Here is a 21243-nt window from a genome sequence, read left to right as displayed (position 1 = left end):
CTGCCATTTCCTTATTCCCCATTATATATTCCCCTGATTCCGACTGCAAAGGACCTACTCTGGATTTCACCAATCTTTTCCTCTTGACATATTTATAAAAGCTTTTGCAGTCGGTTTTTATATTTGCCGCAAGCTTACTTTCGTAATTTATTTTTGCTCTCTTGATTAATCCCTTTGTCCTCCTTTGCTGCATCTTGAACTGCTCCCAGTCTTCGGTTGCGGTACTTTTTTTTGGCCAATTGATATGCTCTCTCTTTGGACCCAATGCTGTCTCTAATTTCCCTTGTTATCCACGGTTGAGTCACCTTTTTTTGGTTTATTTTTATGCCAAACCGGTATAAACGATTTTTGCAATTTCTCCATTAGATCTGTGAATGCTTTCCATTGTCTATCCACAGTCAACTCCCCCATAAACAGTACCCAATCAATCTTACTCAACTCCCATCTCATACCATCATAATTCCCTTTATTTAAATTCAGGACCTTAGTCTCGGTTTTAATTTCTTCACTCTCCATGTCGAGTGTGAATTCGATCATATTGTGATCACTCCTACCCAAAGGGCCTCGTACAACAAGATTGCTGATTAGCCCCTTATCATTGCATAATACCCAATCTAAAATGGCCTGCTCCCAAGTTGGTTCCTCGACATATTGGTCTAGATAACCGTCCCGTAAACATTCAAGGAATTCCTCCTCCTCAGTATTTTTACCAATTTGACTAGTCCAATCTATATGCAAATTAAAGTCTCCCATGATGACAGCTGTTCCCTTATTTCAGCATCTAAGGCCATCCATCGCCATCGCTATACTTAGGTCTCCTCTCTTTTGCACCAAATGTATTATATTTAATAATTTAGTCACATTACAAATCACATTTCAAAAATTCAAGGCACATAGACAGCTTGAGATTACATAAAATATTCAAAGACAATAAGACACTGGAGCAGAATTAGGCCATTGGGCTCATTGAGACTGCTCTGCCATTCAAATCATGGCTGATGTATTTTTCTCTCTCAACCACTGAGAACTTAACTTTTGACACCCTTACTCATCTGGAACCTATCAACTTCAGCTTTAAATTCCCCCAATGACTTGGTCTCCACAGAAATCTGTAGCAATGAATTCCTCAGATTCATAACCCACTGGATGAAGAATTTTCTCCTCATCACTGTTCCAAAAGGGATGTTCTTTTATTCTGAGGTACCCTCTGGTCCTAGATTCTCTCACTACTGGAAACATCTTCTCCATGTCCACTCTCTCCAGACCTTTCAATGTTCGGTAGGTTTCAAAGCAAAGGATTGCATTAGTGTTGTCCATGCTTTTGAAGAACTAATTAAGAGCATGAACTAAAATCTGCCCATTAAAATAAGCTTTGAAATGTACAAGATAGGCTAACGCTGATGTTATACCATTTTAATATTTAGTCTTTGAACTCTGTCTATACAAATGACTTCTGTAGATTTCTTCGATGAAATGATAACAATTGATAATAAGGAATATATGTTCATGTACATTGTACAATGTATATTTGCACCAAAATACTTACTTACTGAGCAGAAGCATATCACAAAAAAATGTCAAAAACTTTAAACTACAATGGTACACTTAATTGGATTAAAAATAGATAATAAATACTACAAATGGTAACAAATATGTACAGTTCTCCGAGTGTAAAAAAAAGAACTTAGCAATAGAAAAACATTTCAATCTCATCTATATACTTTTTAAAATATTATTATTTACAGAATGGTAGAAGCTGATTCCAGCCATTTACATCCTTGCTCCCTAATTACACCCAAGTTAACCTACAATCCTGGAGAGTGGGAGGAAACCAGAGCACTCGAGGAAAACTCAAACACACACGGGGAGAATGTATAAACTATTTACAGACAGCTGGCGACGAAACAGTGGCCCATTCATCATGCCAACCCTATCTTTAAGTGAATTGGTGCAAACCATGCAGCTCACGTCATCTTACCCAGTTATCTGGAAAGTATTTATCCACAATCTCTCTCATCTTGGCTTGCTGTGTATGAAGAGTTGATGGTTCGAAGTAGAGGATGACATACAGCATCGCAGCTTGAGTAGCCAGAGCTGTGCTACGATGTTCTGGCTGCGGATAAGCTGAAACCTAAGAAGAAAATAATTGATTACATTCACTAAGCTCAAGGAAAGGAAAATGTGCAAGATTAATGGCTTAAAATCAAGAATTGATTTGTTTATCTGCAAGTCATAATCACATATCAATATGGTTTTAGGAGCTTTTACATTTAAAGACTCAGAGTAACACAGCTCAAAACTGGCCTTTCGGCCATGCTGTCCAGATTGGCATTCTGAGCTACTCCCATTTGCCTGCATTTGCGCCATTATCATTCTAAGCCCTTCATATCTATACATCTGTTAAAGTTGGAACAACAACTTTGCACTCAATGTCTCCAAAACCAAGGAGCTGATTGTTGATTTCAGGAAGAGAAAACCAGAGGTGTACAATTCAGTGATCATTGGGGGATCAGAGGTGGAGTTGGTGAGCAACATTCTTGGGAGTCACTTTCTCAAAGGATCTTTCCTGGATGGACCCAACACACTAATGATATCATGTAGAAAGCACATCAGTGCCTCTACTTTCTCAGGTGTTTGCAGAGGTATGGCATGACATCAGAAACCCTGGCAAATTTCAGTAGATGTGTGGTGGAAACTGTGCAGACCGGCTACATCAAGGTCTGGTATGGGAACACCAATACCACTGAGCATAAAGCCCTACAAAAGGTAGTGGGCACAGCCCAGGACTTCACGAGTAAAACCCTCCCCACCATTGAGAACATCTACAGGGAATGTTGCTGTCAGAGAATAGCAGCCATCATTTAGGATCAACACCACCCAGCACATGCTGTTCTCGCTGCTACCATCAGGAAAGAGGAAGAGATGCCAGAAGACATGCACCACCAGGTTCAGGAATAGCAGCTACCCCTCCACCATCAGACTTCTCAAAAACAAACCCAATCAGGTACTTATTTAAAGATTCCTTTTCACTTTTATTGATTTTTTTTTCTCTCTCTCTGTATTGCAGAGCTTGTTTATATGTGTATGTTGAGTCCGTTTTTTTTGCACTGCCAATAAGTAATAATTCTGCCTCGCCCACAGGAAAAATTATCTCAGGGTTGCATGTGATGTCATCTACATACTCTGACAATAAATCTGAAATCTGTACTTGCTTCTATTGCTTTGTTTGGCAGCTCGTCCAGGTAATATCAGCGTTCAAATGTTTACCCATAATTTCTTTTGAAATAAATTAAAATAGAAATGAGCTGCACAGTTAGCATAACGCTGTTACAGCGCCAGCGATCGGGTCCGGGTCTCACCGTGTCTGTATTGGTTTTATCTGGGGTCTTTGGTTCCTTCCCACTGTTCAAAACATTCTGGGGTTTGTAGGTTAATTGGGTGTAATTACATGGCATGGGCTCATAGGCCAAAAGGGCCCATTACCGTGCTGAATGGCTACATTTTTAAAAAATTTAAAAGAATCTGCTACAAGTACTCAATTTAGAAAGCATCTACAGTGAAAGTAAAACCACAACTGACAATTCAGGTCAATGAAGTTTCATCAAGATCAATAAAATTTCCACATAGAAATAAATGTTGAGATACAAAAGACATGATGGGAGGAAAGGCAGGGGTAGGTCAATTTCCTAAAATGTTTCATTCTCCACTGATACTGACTGACTTGCAGTACTTCTAGCATTTTATTTAATTTTTCCTCATTTCCAGTATCACAATATTTTGTTCAGTGCTTAACTGTAAAGTCGAACAAGGTTTTGCCTACCTCTATTTTGGTGAAATGTCTGCAGATGCTTTTTTTTAAAAAAAAAGTTAACATATCCTTCAGATCTCACCATGTTTTTATTTAAATGAGTAGTTCAAAGATGTGCATCACTAACCTGATTATAAATGTCATCCGAGCGTAATCGGCCAACCACCATTGAGATGAATGCCTTGCTAATTGGCACCCTTTGGAAATAGTTCTCTGGGTAATTTGGAGGCTTTTTTGAGCCCGACATGGAGGAATACCCTGTGCTACGCAACAGCTTGCAAATATCGTCCAAATTTGAGTCAGAAGATGAACGTGCTGCACTAAAAGAGAGTATACAGTCATCAGTCACTTTGGGGACTCTCTTCCTTACATGACAGACATCTACAACAAACGATGCACATGGAAAGCAATAAACATTGTGAAGGCCTCACACGCCCCTCATGTAAACTGTTCTCCCTTCTGCCTTCTGGTAGGAGGTACAGTAGCACTCAAGCCCTTGTGTGCAGATTGGGGAACAGTTTTTTTTCCCCCAAGCCATCAGGCTCTTGAATTCCCAGAACATATGTGGATAGTGTACGGTTGGCTTTTATTGTATGTCTTAATATTTTAACTTTACTTATGTAAATATGCTCTGTAGTCCTGGAGAAACACTATATCGTCTTTGTTGTGAACGATAAATAAAGGTGACGACTTTGATTTCAATCACTGATTGCAGGAGAGAAAAAAATAAGAAACCCAAAATTATTTCACTGATAACACATTCATGAATTAAAAGTATAGGAATTATTAGCAATAAATTAATTAAAATTTAATATTAATTAAAATTTAATCTTTAGTTAAAATTGGGAGTGTTTGTGATATCATGTGGAAATGCTTGAATAAGATGTACTCTCACTAACTTTATAGCAAATCTCTTCTCAACTGCATCTCAAATAAACTTCTCTCTCTAAATTCCTTTATGAGGTTGGAAAGGTAATTAAAAAATAATTGCACATATCAAGTTTCAGATCCACGTGAATTAAGAAAGGGCTGCAAAAGTATCAGAAACATGATTGTCAACCACACATGCTGACAACTCTAAAATCCTTGTATCAAGCTAGTTGAAACCTTCAGGGCGAATGATCTCTTCACAAGTAAAAACACTCAACCATTTCCCATTTACTAACTGGTACTATTATTGGTCAACCTTCACTCATTTGTACTCCAGTTAACCAACTATCTAAGGTAGACATTGCATTCAAGCCTTTGAACAAGTGATAGATATCAAATTTTTATTGCTGTATGCAAAACCCAACATATCTTTGAATAGTGACTGTTCAAACTTCCTCCACTGCTCAATCTTTTCAGCATTATTATTGCTTAAAAAAAATCAATATGATCATCATATAACTACCAACATTTTAAAAAATTCATCTTCCAAATTTTTGACCACATTAATAGCTCTTGAAATTTTCCTCCTCCATCATCACCGCTGCCAATGCTATCTCACTTTCAGTTTGCCATCCAATTCATTTGGGAATAACTACTTTACAGAACTCCGTGTGACACCATGAAAATGATCCTGTCAATCGTGGTACTTGCTCATTATGCCTATTCTCTTTTTCTTGCCACCTTGTGATTTTCCTAATACAGACAGAGATTCACCTTCAATTCCATGACCTCCAACTTGATCCAACAGTCTTCACACAAAGGATTCTGTAAAGCACAAGAAGTTAGTGGCCCGGCATTTAGAGCTGCTGCCTGACAGCTCCAGTGATCTGGGCTTAATCTAAACCGCATGGAGTTTTGCATGGGTTCCCTCTGTAATCCAAATTCCTTCCACATCCCAAAGGTGGTAGGGTAACTGGCTATTGCATTTTTCCCTATTGTGAGTAGGTGATGGGAGAAAGGGGTGGGGAGGAGCTGGCGAGAAGAGTTGATGGGGAATGAGAGAGATCAAACTGAATTTTTGCCCATTGTGCTAATGAAGACATAGTGGGCAAAAGGGCTTTTTTTCCTATGCTGCGTGGCTCCAAGACTTATTTAAAGATCACTGACAATGACTTTAATCATTTGTTTAAAACTAAATTAACAAGGCTCAATTGGGCCAGGGCTACTCTTTACAAATCCTTCTGGCACATTCCAAGCATTAACTAATGGTCTCAAGGTAGATGCCTTGAAAGAGATGCATTATATGCTCACTATAATGATCCAAGCGATCATCCACCCCAGGGTCCTACTGCCCAGTCAGAATATCGATTTAAAAGGCCTATAGGAGGGCACCTGTGGAGTTTGTTAAACATATGGGAAAGCAGATCCCGAGGATTGTGGGGGGATCAGCAGACTGGTGAAGGGCACCAAAGCAGGAAAGCATTCACTCGCCGAGAATAAACACCAGGGAGGGGTCTCTACAGAGTGACGCCTCTTTGTGTGCCTATACTGCAAGCAACCAATGACAAATTTTATTTATTACATGATACTAACAGAACCAAGATTAAGCAGCTAAATTATAACAGAGAGATTACAAACTTTGTTTATGATCCCTTGGATTGGATCATTTTGGTGCATCTCTTTCAAGCATCTACCTTGAGACCATTAGTTAATGCTTGGAATGTACCAGAAGGATTTGTAAAGAGTAGCTCTGGCCCAATTGAGCCTTGTTAATTTAGTTTTAAAGAAATGATTAAAGTGGTTGCCAGTGATCTTTAAATAAGTCTTGGAGCCACGCAGCATAGGAAAAAAAAGCCCTTTTGCCCACTATGTCTTCATTAGCACAATGGGCAAAAATTCAGTTTGATCTCTCGCATTCCCCATCAACTCTTCTCACCAGCTCCTCCCCACCCCTTTCTCCCATCACCTGCTCACAATGAGAAAAATGCAATAGCCAGTAACCCTACCAACTTTGGGATGTGGAAGGAATTTGGATTACAGAGGGAACCCATGCAAAACTCAATGCGATTTGGATTAAGCGCAGATCACTGGAGCTGTCAGGTAGCAGCTCTAAATGCCGGGCTGCTAACTTCTCGTGCTTTACAGAATCCTTCGTGCGAGACTGTTAGATCAAGTCAGAGCTCATGGAATAAGGTGAATCCCTGTCTGTATTAGGAAAATCACTAGGTGGCAAGAAACAGAGAATAGGCATAATGAGCAAGTACCACGATTGACAGGATAATTTTCATGGTGTCACACGGAGTTCTATAAAGTAGTTAGGCAATGCTTTCCCAAATGAGTTTAAGCGCTCATGAATCTCATTGACATTGTTGATGGGAAGGCAGGGGGTGGGGGGAGGGGAAAGGGCAAGGTGGAAAATGAGAATATTTTTAATCTTGGTAAGTCAAGAGCTCACAAAGAGTGATTGTTCCAGAAACCAATCTTTGTTACCACTGTAACCAGGTGAGAAATTCTAACTCTGATCATGAGTAAACCATAATCGTACAGCAACCAACAGAATCATGACCAACGATGCGGAATTACCCACCCAAATTACTAGGAAAGGAGGAGCAATGACAGTTTTTTAAAAATTTTTTTTTCCTTAGAATAATGCTTTGAGTGGTTCAAAGACAGTATTGAACTCAGATATTAATCAGACTTTGAGCTCTCCCTCAGTTCATGTTGCCATTTTGATATGACTTTGCCACAGAACAATGTCAATAAGTTGCATTGTATGCAATTAAAGCATGAAATGACAAAACCTTGTCATACTTCTTCATTAGGTGTACAGTACCTGTATCTGTAATAGGAAACTAGCATCCTCTCTCTCAGCTCTCCTTCAATTTTCTGGTCAATCACAAGGAGCATGACTCCATACAAATACAGGGCTTCACACTGAACAATGACAACAGAAATAGTCAGCCAAGAATCATTTTCAAAAAATCAAATTATGACATCTTTATCATAGCTCATTAGGTTTACTTATAGGTTTGTATAACAAGACAAACTTCTGGCAACATCACAACTGGAGAACTATTGGGGAACTTGCTGCCAGTTGATCTGCAGGTTGATTCACTACAGCAGCAGCTATTTGCATTTAACATAATAGAATGGTGATAGAGCTGGATGGCACAGTGACACAGAGAGCAGAACTATTGTCTCACTGACCCTGGATCAATTAGAAACTCCCTACGTGGAGTTTGCACATTCTGCCTGTGACCATATGGGGCGCCTCCTGAAGATATGTAGGTTGGTAGGATAATTGACGTCTTCAAATAGCTCCTACAGTGAAGACAAGAGGCCAAATCCTGAGGAAATTAATAGAAATGTGGGGAGAATAAAAATAGAAGTCATGCAAACAGGAGGTTAATAGTCAGTGTGGACTGTAGGATTTGTTTTCATAAGCCTCAACAAGTGCAATTTGTTCTATCCAACTTTCTGCTTCTCTCCAAACACATTCTGACAGCTTTGAATATATTCTATATGTTGTAGCAGCTTACAAGAAGTTGTTTTCCATCTTCATTTAGCAGTACTGTTTCAAGGGTCTGCTGAATGTGGACACCTTCATTAAGATCCTCAAGAAATCTGAAATAATCCCATAGAGAGGTGTAATTCAACACTGTTTACATGTCACTGTAACAAGTAAAGCTGAGCTAGCTGTTGAACAGCTCGAGCTATTAACTCTTCTTTAGTTTCTCATCTACAATATAGTTTGTCTTGTACTGGTGCCACACATTGTACAATATCTTTCAGTGAACAAGATAATGTGCCAATATAAATCAAACACAGTTAAATGTTGGTTACATTTCCAAACAGTAAACAAATCTTTCATCTGTGCCATAATCAATGACAAATATCCAACCATTATTCCCCAATTAAAATTCAATTTTGTAAATAAAAATAATATACTTTACCTGTTCAAATCAAATACATATTTGTGAACACTTTCAAAAGCAAGATAAAATCTTGTCAATATTTCAATGTGATTTTCACGAAATTCCTCGTCTAAATCCTGAAGCTCTGGTTTAGAATCCAACTTGCCTTCATATTCCTCGGGACCCTTAAAATAAGATTAACTAGATCATTAAACTAGTAGTCTTTCCTTTTAAAAAAAAAACCCACAAGAGTTTACCATGAGTACCAATTCTGATTAAATTGTTTTTAATCAGTTGACAGGAATAGAACAGGCTTTTTCCAACTGCATCTACATTTCAATCTTTCTGTTGTTTACTAAATGTAATTTCCAAGTTGAGGAAGAGTCAGCCACTTCTTATTAACAAATTAAATCACAGCAGTAGTATTAGTAGCAGGAACTAGGATTTATATGCTACAGTCTTATGATCTTGGAAAGTCCTGAAGGTGGGCACAGATCACATGACACTCAAACAAAACACAGGGGTTCCTGTTTGTTTCAAGTCAACATCAGTTATTCCACATGATAAGAACAAGTGATCATGACACAATAGTGCTATTTATGTACACTTGCAGCACAGCATTTCTACAGGCATGGGATCCATGCCACTTTGGCTATATGGATACAGAATTAGCTTCGACTGTGGAAAGCAGAGAGCAGTAGTGAATGGAAAGTCAGTGACTAGTGGAGGTCTTCAGCGATCTGTCCTGGGACCCTGCTTGTGATTTTTATAAATGACCTGGATGAAGAAGTAGAGGGATGGGTCAGTAAGTTTGTGGAAGATACAAAGGTTGGAAGTGTTATGGATAGTGTTGTCATAGGTTATAATAGGATAGAGACATGATGCAGAGTTGGGCAGAAAGGTGAAAGATGGAGTTCAATCAGATAAGTGTGAAGAGATGCATTTTAGAAGATCAAACTTGAAGGCAGAGTACATGGTTAATGGTAGGATACTTAACAGAGTGGAAAAACAAAGGATCCACATCCATAGATCTCTCAAGGATAATTAAGAAGGCCTATGGTTTCCTGTGCTTTATTAGTTGGGGGATTTAAGTTCAGGAGTTGTAGCTCTATATGAGTGTGGTGATACCACATTGAGAATATTGTGTCCAGTTCTCATTATAGGAAGGATGTGGAAGCTCTAGAGATGATGCAAAGGAGATGTTCCCTGGCTTGCAAAATAAGTCTTATGAGCCTAGGTTAGCAGAGCTCGGGCTTTTCTCTTTAGAGCGAAGAAGAATGAGAGGTGACTAATTAATAGAGGTCTGCAAGATTATGAGAAGCATAGATAAGGTAGACAGCCAGCACTGGTTTCCCAGGGCAGGAGTAGCAAACACTGGAGGCCATCTGAACAAAGTGAAGGGAGGAAAATTTCAGAGACACATCAGGGATAAGAGTTTGTTTGCATTGGGTGCTTGGAATGCATTGCATGGGGTGATGGTGGAGGCTGGAACATTAGGGGCATTTAAGAGACTCTTAGACAGCCACGTGGATGAAAGAAAAATGAAGGATTAAGAGTTAGGGAGGGTCTTTTTTTGGTAGGTATATATAAGCCAGCATCATATCATGGGCTGAAGGGCCTTGTCTGTGCTGTAATGTCCCAATAAGTATCCAATAAGTATCATGAGATGAAAGGTGCGATACAAGTGCAAGTTTTGCCATCAAAGGGTTTGACATTCAACGAGGCAGTCCATTGCTCCATTCGATCGCCAGAGCCAACAGCGGCCACCGACAATGAGAGACCTGAGCTGAAAGGGAAGGAAGGAGGTTGCAATTTACATTGCTCAACATTTCTGGAAATGACAACAGGAAGCAATTCACCGACAGGAAGTGCACCCTGCACAAAAGGCTTTTGCTCTGTTCCCCATTCACATTTGCAAGGTTCCTGGATGAAGAAGTAGAGGGATGGGTCAGTAAGTTTGTGGATGATACAAAGGTTGGATGATGGGGAAGTCACTGAAGATTTGCGACGGCTGAAATGGACAAGACCCTCCGAGCAAATGTCGCTGCAGGAATAAACAAGCCCGCGACCCCAATGCAGCGCAGACAAGGCTGACATGGTTCTTTTTCCGCACATCAGGCCCCCCCCCCCAAACTCTCACCTTAAAGTAACTAAAGTCACAGATGATGTCTCCATACTTCTGCTGCTCGGCTTTGTCTCGGAGTCGGAACACGCTCGGGATGAACTCGGACAGCCTCAAAAGTTCTGCAATGATGGCGTTCCCCCGGGACACGATCCGCAGAATGGCCTGTCCACAGAGGTTGTTCTCGGCCAGGAAGTCCACCATGGTTCAAGGGGCAAATGCAAACAAGGGGCAAATGCAAACAAGGGGCAGACGGCCGCCTGGCACCCCCTCCCCTCCCCCAAGTCCGATCCTGCTGGATTTATTGCACCCAGCCTGGGTGCGAAGCTCCTTCCTCCTCTGGCCACTCACTGTTCCAGGAGCAAGGTCGCTCTGTCTGCCGCGGCAGGAGAACCCCGCGGGTGGCGCTCACCGTCCCCTCCTCCCCTCACATCCCTGGCTCACACTGCAGGCGAAGAGAAATGATGCATGGGTTCCTTGTGCTGATCTTGCAACGCTGGGTGCACAGCTCACAGTCGCCCTTCCATGTTGATCATCTGACTCCTTCCTGCCGACGAAGCATGTGACCCAGAAGCGGACCGAGCTCCTGCATCTGGATCGCTCACTCAAAGTCCGCGAGACTAAAAGCAAGCTGAATGTAACGACTTGACAGAATGAATGGCCAACTTTGGTGTACTCTTCCAAAAACAAAGTTCACCTCCCTCAAAGTATACCAAATTTAAAGCTGATTTTCTTTAATAGAATGTTCTTCGCAACTCAATTATTCGAAAAGTCCAGATTTCTAATTTCAGCACATGCCTCCAACTCCGATATTCTTTTATCCGGAGGGCAAGGCAGAATTATCATTTATTGGCAAGTAGAAAAAAAACTGTAGCGATGTAAATAAAGAAATGTAAACCAATTTAGAGAGGGAAAAATCAATACAGTGCAAAAGGAAGAGTCCCTGATGGAATTTATTGTGGAGGAGTCTGATGGTGGAAGGGTAGCAGCTGCTCCCGAACCTGATGGAGTTAGTCTTGTCCTACCCACCCTCCTGTTCGGCTCCAAATCATGGGTCCTCTACCGGCATCACCTACGGCTCCTAGATCGCTTTCGCCAGCGTTGTCTCCGCTCCATCCTCAACATTCATTGGAGCGACTTCATCACCAACGTCGAAGTGCTCGAGATGGCCGAGGCCGACAGCATCGAGTCCACGCTGCTGAAGATCCAACTGCGCTGGGTGGGGCACGTCTCCAGAATGGAGGACCGTCGCCTTCCCAAGATCGTGTTCTATGGCGAGCTCTCCACTGGCCAACGAGACAGAGGTGCATCAAAGAAGAGGTACAAGGACTGCCTAAAGAAATCTCTTGGTCCCTGCCACATTGACCACCGCCAGTGGGCTGATATCGCCTCCAACCGTGCATCTTGGCGCCTCACAGTTCGGCGGGCAGCAACCTCCTTGGAAGAAGACCGCAGAGCCCACCTCACTGACAAAAGACAAAGGAGGAAAAACCCAACACCCAACCCCAACCCACCCATTTTCCCTTGCAACCGCTGCATCCGTGTCTGCCTGTCCCGCATCGGACTTGTCAGCCACAAACGAGCCTGCAGCTGACGTGGTCATTACCCTTCCATAAATCTTCGTCCGCGAAGCCAAGCCAAAGTCAAAGTTACCTATACCTCTTTCCAGAAACGTGGATCCTTGATGATTGCTGCTCCTCTCCAACGGCAGCGTTTCCTGTAGATGTTCTCGATAGAGGGGAGGGTTTTGCCTGCGATGATGTCCTGGGGCTGTGTAGGGCTTTTATGCTCAGGCGCATTTGCGTCCCCAAACCAGACCGTCGTGCATCCGGTCAGCACACTTTCCACCACACATCTGTAGAAATGTGCCGGGGTTCCTGATGTCATACCAAACCTCCGCAAACTCCTGAGGAAGTAGAGTCACTGACGTGCTTTCTTCACAACGCCTGATGTGTGTTTGGTCCAGGCAAGATCCTCTGAGATAATGACTCCCAAGAACTTAAATTTGCACGTGCTCTCCACTTCTAACCTCCTAATGATCACTGGATCATACACTTCTCGTTTTCTCTTGCTAAAGTAAACAATCAGCTCCTTAGTTTTGGTGACATTGAGTGTGAGGTTATTGATGTTGCACCATTCAACCAAGTTTTCAATCTCCTTCCTTATGCTGACCCCTTGCCCCGTTTTCAAGTATTTAGCTTTAGAGCAGTACAGCACAGGAACAGGCCCTTTGGCCCACGATGTCTATACTGAAGATGAAGTTAAATTAAAACTGTTGTTTGTACATGATATATCTCCTTATATTCCCTGCATATTCAAGCATCTATCTACAAACTTTCTTAGCATCACTCCATCACTCTTGGCGGTCCACTCCAGGCACCTACCCCTCTCTATGAAAAAAACATGCACTGCTCCTCTTTAAACTTTCCCTCCTCAGCTTGAATTAAGACCTCCAGTAAAAATTCCAACTATCTACATATCAATGCCTCTTATAATTTACAAACATTTTATTTTACCAGAGTTTTGCCGATTTTCATTCCTTTTATCTCGGTCTCTTGTAATTTACAAAAATTATAATAAGGCTAGGGGGGTTCCGTTGCTGTTGAGTGCTCCATAAGCCTGAGCACTAGAATTCCACTCGATGGTCTAAGTGCAATAATGAATATTGCCCTATCAGAGGCATGATGTCCGGGGGTGAGGTTTTAAACTGAGGTGCTGTGAACATTAAATATCCAATGATCTTCTTAAAAGAAGTGTGAGGGAGTTATCCACTCTGTAATAGCCAATATTAATCCCTAGAACAACATAACATGTTGAGGGCACTGACAGATCAAGAGGTGTCCAAGACAAGTGAAGCAGACTTCATGGTTTCAATTTGAATACCCTTCATAACTGACAGATTTTTCAATCTGAAATGTTAAGTCTATTTCTACAGAAGCTTGAGTGTTTCAACTTTTCAGCATCAGAATTTTTTTTTATTTTCATGTTGTGTTTCTGGCTACATGAGTGTGTCCCATAAGCGCATTGGCAATCGTATTGTTGTGTTACACGAACTTCATTAGTACTTGTTGCCTGCAAAGGGTTGAAAAGGATGAGAAATGTGTAATCTATATGTAAGCCTTCCCTTCAATAGCCACTCTATTCCTCTCATTCTCTGACCAAAAGGATGATTCTGGGAATAAAAGGCATCACATGAGGAGCGTTTGACACCTCTTGGCCAGTATTCATTGGAATTTAGGAGAATAAGGGGGGGGGGGGGATCTCAATGAAACATTTTGAATGCTGAAAGCTATGGACAGAGTAGATGTAGAAAGGTTGTTTCCCATAGTGGGAGAGTATAGGTCGAGAGAGCACAATTTCAGGATTGAAGGGTGCCGCTTATAACAGAAATGCGGAGGAATTTCTTCAGTCAAAGTGTGGTACTGCACCTGATAGCCTGAATACACCTGAGGTTGTCTGATCTCGGAAGCTAAGCAGGCTCAGGACTGATCATCTTGGAGGGGAGACCTTCTAGGAACACCAGGTGCTGTAGGTTTCTGTGAGGGGCACTGAACAAAATGACAACTCCGTCTGCGTTACAGTAGACAAAAGTTAAAGAATTTCATGTGTGTTACTTTCTCAATGTAGTATTTCGTGACAATAATGGAACCTTTACCTATAAATCTGTTGAATTTGTTGTCACAGGCAATTGTGAAGGTTTTTGATTATCCAGGGCATCAAAAGTTATAGAGAGAAGGTTTAATAATGGGGCTGAGTAGGAAAATGCATAAGCTCATGATTGAATGGTGGGGTAGACTCAAAGGGCTGGATGGCCTATTTCTGCTCCAATGTTTTATGATCTTATAAACAAGAGAGACGGCATTCTAATTTAATATTCAAAAAATCAAGCAATATTTTATTACTGAATGAAAAATGTTTCAATTTAGTTGATGGTATTCATACTAATAAAGAAAAAAGCATGCAAATGCTGATCAACACTTTCATACAACCTCACATATGCACTAAAATGTTGTCAAATTATCCTTATAGAGTCATACAGCAGATGTTGAAAAACAGAAATGTGTTAGCAATGTTATGGGTCAGGCAGCATCTGATGTGCACAGAACATTTTACTTTCTAAAGGCCACCGGTCCAAAATTCCCATCGTTGTCTTATAATACAGGCTGGTGCAATATGATTGAAACCATGGCAAGACAAATCAGCTGTTGATGAAATTGGTTTTGGATGACTCTGGATTTGATTTCTTGAAAATAATGTGCTTCTCAAATTGTTTAAGCTTTTGGTGTGGTGATGATGCCTTTTCCAAATGCTCTCCATTGTTGCCAGCCCGAGTGGTACCTTAATGACTGGTTTCATTCTCATCTACACAGGCAAGTATACACTTGCAATGGCTTCCCTTCCTGTTCTGCACTTTGGCCATGGTGTTTACCAAGGCTGTTTCCTCTGTGGTGATTTTTTTTTTTTACTCGCCTTCGCAACATGACCGGAAATATTTCTTACTCCTTATTTGAAATGAATAAGATAAGCATGCATTTCCTCAATCCAAATGTCATGAAGACTGTCCCCTTGTCTTAAATTCCTGTGGCAAACTCTGTTCTTAACCTCCCACTCTATCCATCCTTCTGGTATAAAGGACTGAAGCGGACAATTAAATAACCTCAATGTCATTTTTTATCCCAAGATTAGCCATGGACCAATTTGTACTGACTGTGGCCTTCCAATGTATAATGTTTTCGCCTTGTATATTGATACATGTAAGCTGGGCTTACAAAAAATGTTTTTGTTCTTATAACTAACTACAGGGGTATTTTTAATAAAACAATAATCAATTTCTGCTGAAATACTGAACAAAAAATTTATAGACAAGTCATTTTGTTCCCCCCACCCCCCTAGTGACTCTCTCTCCTGCAAACAGAAAGTCCCATCCTCCCATTTTGCCTGGAAAATATGGCAAAACAGATCTCACTGTGTTTGTTCACAAATGGTTGTGTTTATATGTAAATATATTTAATAACTTCAGGTCAAGTTATGATGGCCTATATTGCAATGAGCTGGCAAGAATGAGTAAGTTTGTATAATTGCATAGTGGTGAAGCCAGTTTTGATTTTGAGGCAAGTGTATCCCTCCAAACACCCAGCATGATGATCTCTCCTCAGAATACATTCCACTTCTGCTCTGTTTGTCATCTTCCCTGCCCTTGGCAGCCCATGAAGACAAAACTTCACCTGCACAATGAATGCCACCCTTTATTGTTGCATCCAGTGAGTGGCATACTACTGTTACATCCAATGAATATTATCTGACCTGCAGTATCAAGTGTTCTAATCCCCCTTCAATATTAATTAAACACATTTGCTACGAAGTATCAATTTCACCCTCATCTTTTGCAAGCGTCCATTTGCATTGTATTCCATTTTCCCCGCTACAGTCTTGGATTCCTGCCCTCCGCAATGCACCAGAACCTCAGCCACCTTTCCCTCTGGTCTGGGGAGTGCTGCTCTGGAACGAGTAATTCCGACGACTTCCTCGTCACTCACTGACTGGATGAATGAATTGCTGCTGATGCTATTGTTGATGATGATACCGCTGCCTCTTTGTGACGTCACATCATGCTAGGAGACGGGAGAAGCCGTTATCCCTTCCGTCCATTCCGATTGGACAATCTCCAGATAGCGTGAGCTCGGCTCACCGTCACGCTGCACCACAATTGGCCCATCGCGCAGTGGGAGGCGTGGACAGACCGGTTCTTCGAGTCTGTCACTCAACGGGTTGATTTGCATCTCATTAAATAGCAGCCGGCGGTGTGGTGAGTGATAGAGGAAGTTGGCCATCGTGTTGGGTATCAGTGTAGCTTCTCGCCACCGGATTGATTGAAGGTTCATGATTTTTGCTTTTAAAGGACTCTTTTCAACATCCTTGCACAGGTCAGATGGGTCGAGTGTTTTTCCTCTGGTGCATCATTCTGTTAGTTACGCTGAAGCTTTAATTATGTTTAAAAAGTTATACTCGCACTGCTGGTGTTGTCAGTACAAAAGTATCTAAAGATGGGGGAAATGTTAAAGTAGCATGAGCTGAAACATCCTGCAGAAGTTACTTGGGCTGGATTTCAAATGACACCTCTGTCTAATATCATAATTTTCCTTTCTCTTTGACACAGTGACTGATCGAACGAAGACGAGCTGATTGAAGGTTATTTGGCTGGAAAAAAAATCACAAGAAATCTTTTTGTGCAAGATCTGAATGAAGTGATGTGACTGTTAAATCACGTGCATAGCTTGAGCGTTGCGAGGAACATTTTTCTGCTGCAATTGCATTGGGGGGTGGGGGATAAAGTTTACTTTAAAAAAAACAAATGTGGACTTTCCTAGGAATTGCCACTTTTACTTATGTCTATAAGAAATGTGATGACCTGCTGAATGTGAGCTATGCTAACAAAGAGGTGCTTGGGGCGCTCCTGGTCTTTTTCTCCTTGGGGTTAGTACTGTCCTATCGTTATCGATATGGGCAGCGGAACGGGCGAAAAAAGCCTTCCAACCCGGGCTTTGTCTGCCAGGTCCTCTCATCCCTGCCCCTGGCAAACTCTTTCTTTAGTGGAACCACTGACTCCAGCAGCGGTGAACAGCAGGTAAGCAGATGGGGACATTTCAGGGGCAATAATCATAATGACCTCTCCTTTGTTCTGGTAAATCCACAACTAGATTTGTGAAGCTTTACAACTAAATCACAATACTGTCATTTTTTTAAAAATCATGTTTATTTTCTTCAGAAAATAATTGTTAGTTTAATAAACCTTGACTGAGATTGACAGGTGAAAAGATGCATTGTTACTTGTTGGGTGATTCATTTGAATTCTCCCTTCTGGGAAATTTGCCTTGAACAATTGACAAATTGAAGAATATTTTGAAATAATGGAGTTTAAAATTTATTTAAAACAAAATAAGGAATGGGAGTAAATGAATGCTTGGTGATTTGTGAATTTTTTCTGAATATTCTGAAATATTTTGTTTAAAGATGCAGATGTTTTGGGAGATGATTCATCAAAACTTTTCTCTATCTAAAGTAGAGCTGGTAACCAGCAAAAAAAATCCCAAACTTGTGTATATAAATGTCAATAATTGTAATTTTTGGAGTTTACAGCTGTGAGATTAGTTTGGTTGAAAAGACTTTGAGGTGATATTTAACTTGGACACAAGTTAATTTATCAAACAGATTACATAGCCACAGCTGAATTTTGACTCTGGTTGTGTGTAGCATGTTTTATTTGAGTTGTTAGGAGAGAATGGGGCTTTTAAAGCTTGGGAGTTGGAGACTGAGGGATGACCTGATGGAGATGCACAAAATCATTAGGAAATAGATAAGGTGAATAATTGTTCCCCAAGGTGGGATAGTCTAACATTAATGTCTAGATTTAAAATGGAAGGGGAGATATTTAAAAGGAATCTGAGAGACACTTTTTCCACACACAGGTTGTTGCATGTATGGAATGAGCTGCCAGAGGAAGTGGTAGAGGTGGGCACAAACAAACATTTAATAAAAAATAACTGAACAGTGACTCTGTGGGAAAGGGTTAGAAGGACTATGGGCCAAGCATGGGCAAATGGAACTAGCTCAGTTTGGCAATTTGGTCATATGGATGAGTTGGCCTGTTTCCATGCTCTATGGTTCTTGCACTCTGAAGGTAATGGATTCCAGATTTGCTATGGAGATGAGATTCAAATTTCTGATGTTATACTTGGAGAAAGATATAGCATGAAAATAGGCCCTATGGCCCTCTGAGATCACACCAACAATCAACTATCCACTTGCAAAGATCCTGCATTAATCCCAATTTGTTATAATCTTTTCCACATGCTCATCAATTCCCCCAAATTCCACTACTCACTTACAAACTAGGGGCAATGTTCATTAACCTACCAACCCATGTGGCTTTGGGATTTGAGGAAACCCATGCAGTCACAGGGAGAACATGTGCCATAAGAGTTGGAAAGTTTTTGTTATACTGTACAAAACTTTGGTTAGGTCACTCTTGGAGTATTATGTCCTTTTTTATCACCACACTCAAGAAAGGATGTGATTTAAGATAGAGAGGGTGCAGTAAAGATTTGCAAGGATGTTGCCTGGATTGAAGAGATTGGGTTACCAGGGGAGATTGGATAGGCTGATTCTGTTTTCCTAGAGGGAATGAGGCTGAGAAGAGGTTTGATAGGTGCATATATTTGAGGAACAGGATAAATAGACAGACTTTAGGAACAAGAACTTTAGATGCTGGAATCTTGTGTGAACAAACAGAAGCTGGAAGGACTCAATGGGTCATGGAGAGAAATGCCCAGTCAACATTATGTATGCCCTTGTCCAAGTGATGTGACAGGATTTTGAAAAAACTGTTGAGCTATCGGACAAGCAAAACCCTCTAAAGCAGAATCAGTTACATAGTCCCAGAATTGCACAGCCCACCAATGTGGAGGAAACCCACAGCTGTGGAGAATATATACGAGCTCTACACGGACAACACTCCAATTCAAATTCCTTGAGCTGTGATACAGCAACTCTACTACTCACACCATTATGCTGCTTACATTAATATTCTTGTTTTGGGGGATGTTAGCTACAGAAGCTGCCATTGGTTCAACCATACAATGGCCATCATTACACTTCATATACCTTTTATTTCCTGATGAAGGTGCTTCGTGGGGGGAGGGGGGTGTTACCTGTGCTTTTGCAAAGTGTAATGAAAATTTTGATTTCAAACCTTGCATCATTGTCGCTTTTTAATGCATTATATTCTCAGGTACTGACATAGGCAACTACATCAGCCCATATGGAATAGGGCAGGTGTAGGTCATTTGGCTCTTCAGACTTGTTCTACCATTGATAAAGATCTTGATTGATTTTATTCCTCAATGATGTTTCTTGTACTTAATCCATGTGTTTTGAGTCCTTTAATACCTCTATTTTGAATGCATTCATTAACTGAACCTTGACCACCCCCAGGGTAGATTTTTTCCAAAGATTCTTCTCCCTCTGAAGAAATTTCTCCTCCATCCTAAAGGACTGTAACCCTTTTGTTTATAGACTCCTCATTCAAGGGAATGTCCAGCCTGGTGATACTTGTCAGAATTTTTTGTTTTGCTGAGATCCCATCTCTGTTCTGAACGATAAAGAATGTAGACTAAGTCTACTCAGTCTCTCCTTCTGCAGCACCCCCTGTCATCACTTCAACTGGTCTTGTAGTAATCACTGTAGTTTCTCCACAGCAAAAACTGCAAATCCTGTTGTAATCAAAGCCAACATATTATTTATTCTAATTGTGTGCTGATTTTCATTTTGCATTTAACTGACTTGTATACAAGGGCCCCGAGGTCGTTTTGAATAACATTACCCAGTCTCGATGATTTAAAAAAAAAAAAAAAAAAAAATTTTTTGTTTACACAACTTCATTTTTTGCATAGGTTTGTACACTCATTTGCTTTGTCTATGTTTTTGCTTGAAATCCTAGCTACTTTTGATTCATTAGAAAATTTAAAATGTGACATTTGGTCTTCTCATCCAAGGCAATAATATAAATTATGAATAGTTGGGACCCCAGCTCAGATCCTGGTAAAACAGTCAAACCTTGCCAAACTTGGGAAGATCAATTTATTTCTACTCTTTGCTTTCACTGCAGTAACCAATTCTGATTGCATTACGTCACATGCCATGAACTCTTAACATTGACCAGCCTCCTGAATGGGAACCTTGCTAGCAGCTTCTGAAAATCTAAATATACCACATTCTTTGCTTTTTCTCCTTACCCATTCTAGTCACATCTTTGAAGAATTTCAGTGGATCAGTAGGACATGATTTTCTTAAGTTTCAGCAGACTCTGCTCTATTCTGTTATTCGTTTCAAGATTTTAAGAACACTAGAAGAAGGAGTGGCACAATGTGTCTGCTCTGCCATTCTTTAAGATCATTGATTGTGGACTCAGCTTCACCTGCCTGCCTTTTCTCCATAGCCCTTAATTCCCCTACTATGGAAAAAATATATTTAACTCTATTTAATGAGGCAACCTCCATTTGGTTCCTCAGGAATTCTACATATTCACTACTGTCTGGGGGGAAAAAAGCAGTTCTTCATTACATCCCAAATCTAGTCCCCTCAACTAGGGTTGAGTTCCCTAGTTCTGGCCTCCCCTTCCAGCGGAAACCACTTTCCTGCCTCTACCTTTTATAATTTTGTGTTTCAATATTCAGTCTTGGCCGAGCACGAAAGATCTGTGCTGACCAACTTACCAAGGTATTCACAGATATCGTCATTATCTCACTCCAGCAGGGTGTGGTACCCATCTGTTTCAAACCGACATTAATCGTACCGGTGCCCAAGAAGAGTGTAGTAATTTATCTTAATGACGATCGAGCAGTAGCACTTGCATCAACAGCGATGAAGTGTTTTGATAGACTGGTGATGAAGCAGATCAGCTCCTCTGAGTGGTGACATGGATACATTCCAGTTCACCTATTGTGGTAACAGAACTACAATGGATGCTATCT

General features: G+C 40.9%; 2 protein-coding genes across 7 annotated transcripts in view; one reads left to right on the top strand and one right to left on the bottom strand.

The window, feature by feature from the left end:
- washc5 (WASH complex subunit 5) overlaps positions 1-16897 on the bottom strand; it is a 73485-nt gene extending 56588 nt beyond the window's left edge. Inside the window, exons 1-6 of one of the 3 annotated variants that reach the window (XR_011352142.1) lie at positions 10733-11289; positions 8632-8777; positions 8218-8302; positions 7512-7612; positions 3936-4128; positions 1979-2131 (exon numbers count right to left, since the gene is read on the bottom strand). Coding sequence is in view for 2 of the 3 variants with exons in the window: in XM_069920896.1 (XP_069776997.1) it covers positions 1979-2131; positions 3936-4128; positions 7512-7612; positions 8218-8302; positions 8632-8777; positions 10733-10918 (864 nt within the window). In the remaining variant the exon portion in view is untranslated. Of the gene's footprint in view, positions 1-1978; positions 2132-3935; positions 4129-7511; positions 7613-8217; positions 8303-8631; positions 8778-10732; positions 11290-16089 lie in introns of those variants that run through there. The other 2 variants (XM_069920898.1, XM_069920896.1) reach the window with 2 other exon arrangements.
- The window catches only part of sqlea (squalene epoxidase a), a 28091-nt gene continuing 23154 nt past the window's right edge, over positions 16307-21243 (top strand). The window contains exons 1-2 of one of the 4 annotated variants that reach the window (XM_069920902.1): positions 16307-16638; positions 16872-17339. In XM_069920902.1, coding sequence (XP_069777003.1) covers positions 17067-17339 — 273 coding nt within the window. In that variant the 5' untranslated portion in view covers positions 16307-16638; positions 16872-17066. The remainder of the gene's footprint in view (positions 16639-16871; positions 17340-21243) is intronic. The other 3 variants (XM_069920900.1, XM_069920901.1, XM_069920899.1) reach the window with 3 other exon arrangements.

This window comes from Narcine bancroftii, chromosome 2, assembly GCF_036971445.1.
Source record: "Narcine bancroftii isolate sNarBan1 chromosome 2, sNarBan1.hap1, whole genome shotgun sequence".
NCBI classification, from domain to species: domain Eukaryota; kingdom Metazoa; phylum Chordata; class Chondrichthyes; order Torpediniformes; family Narcinidae; genus Narcine; species Narcine bancroftii.
Note: the sequence above shows the minus strand (reverse complement) of the source record. Positions and strands in the feature narration are given on the sequence as shown.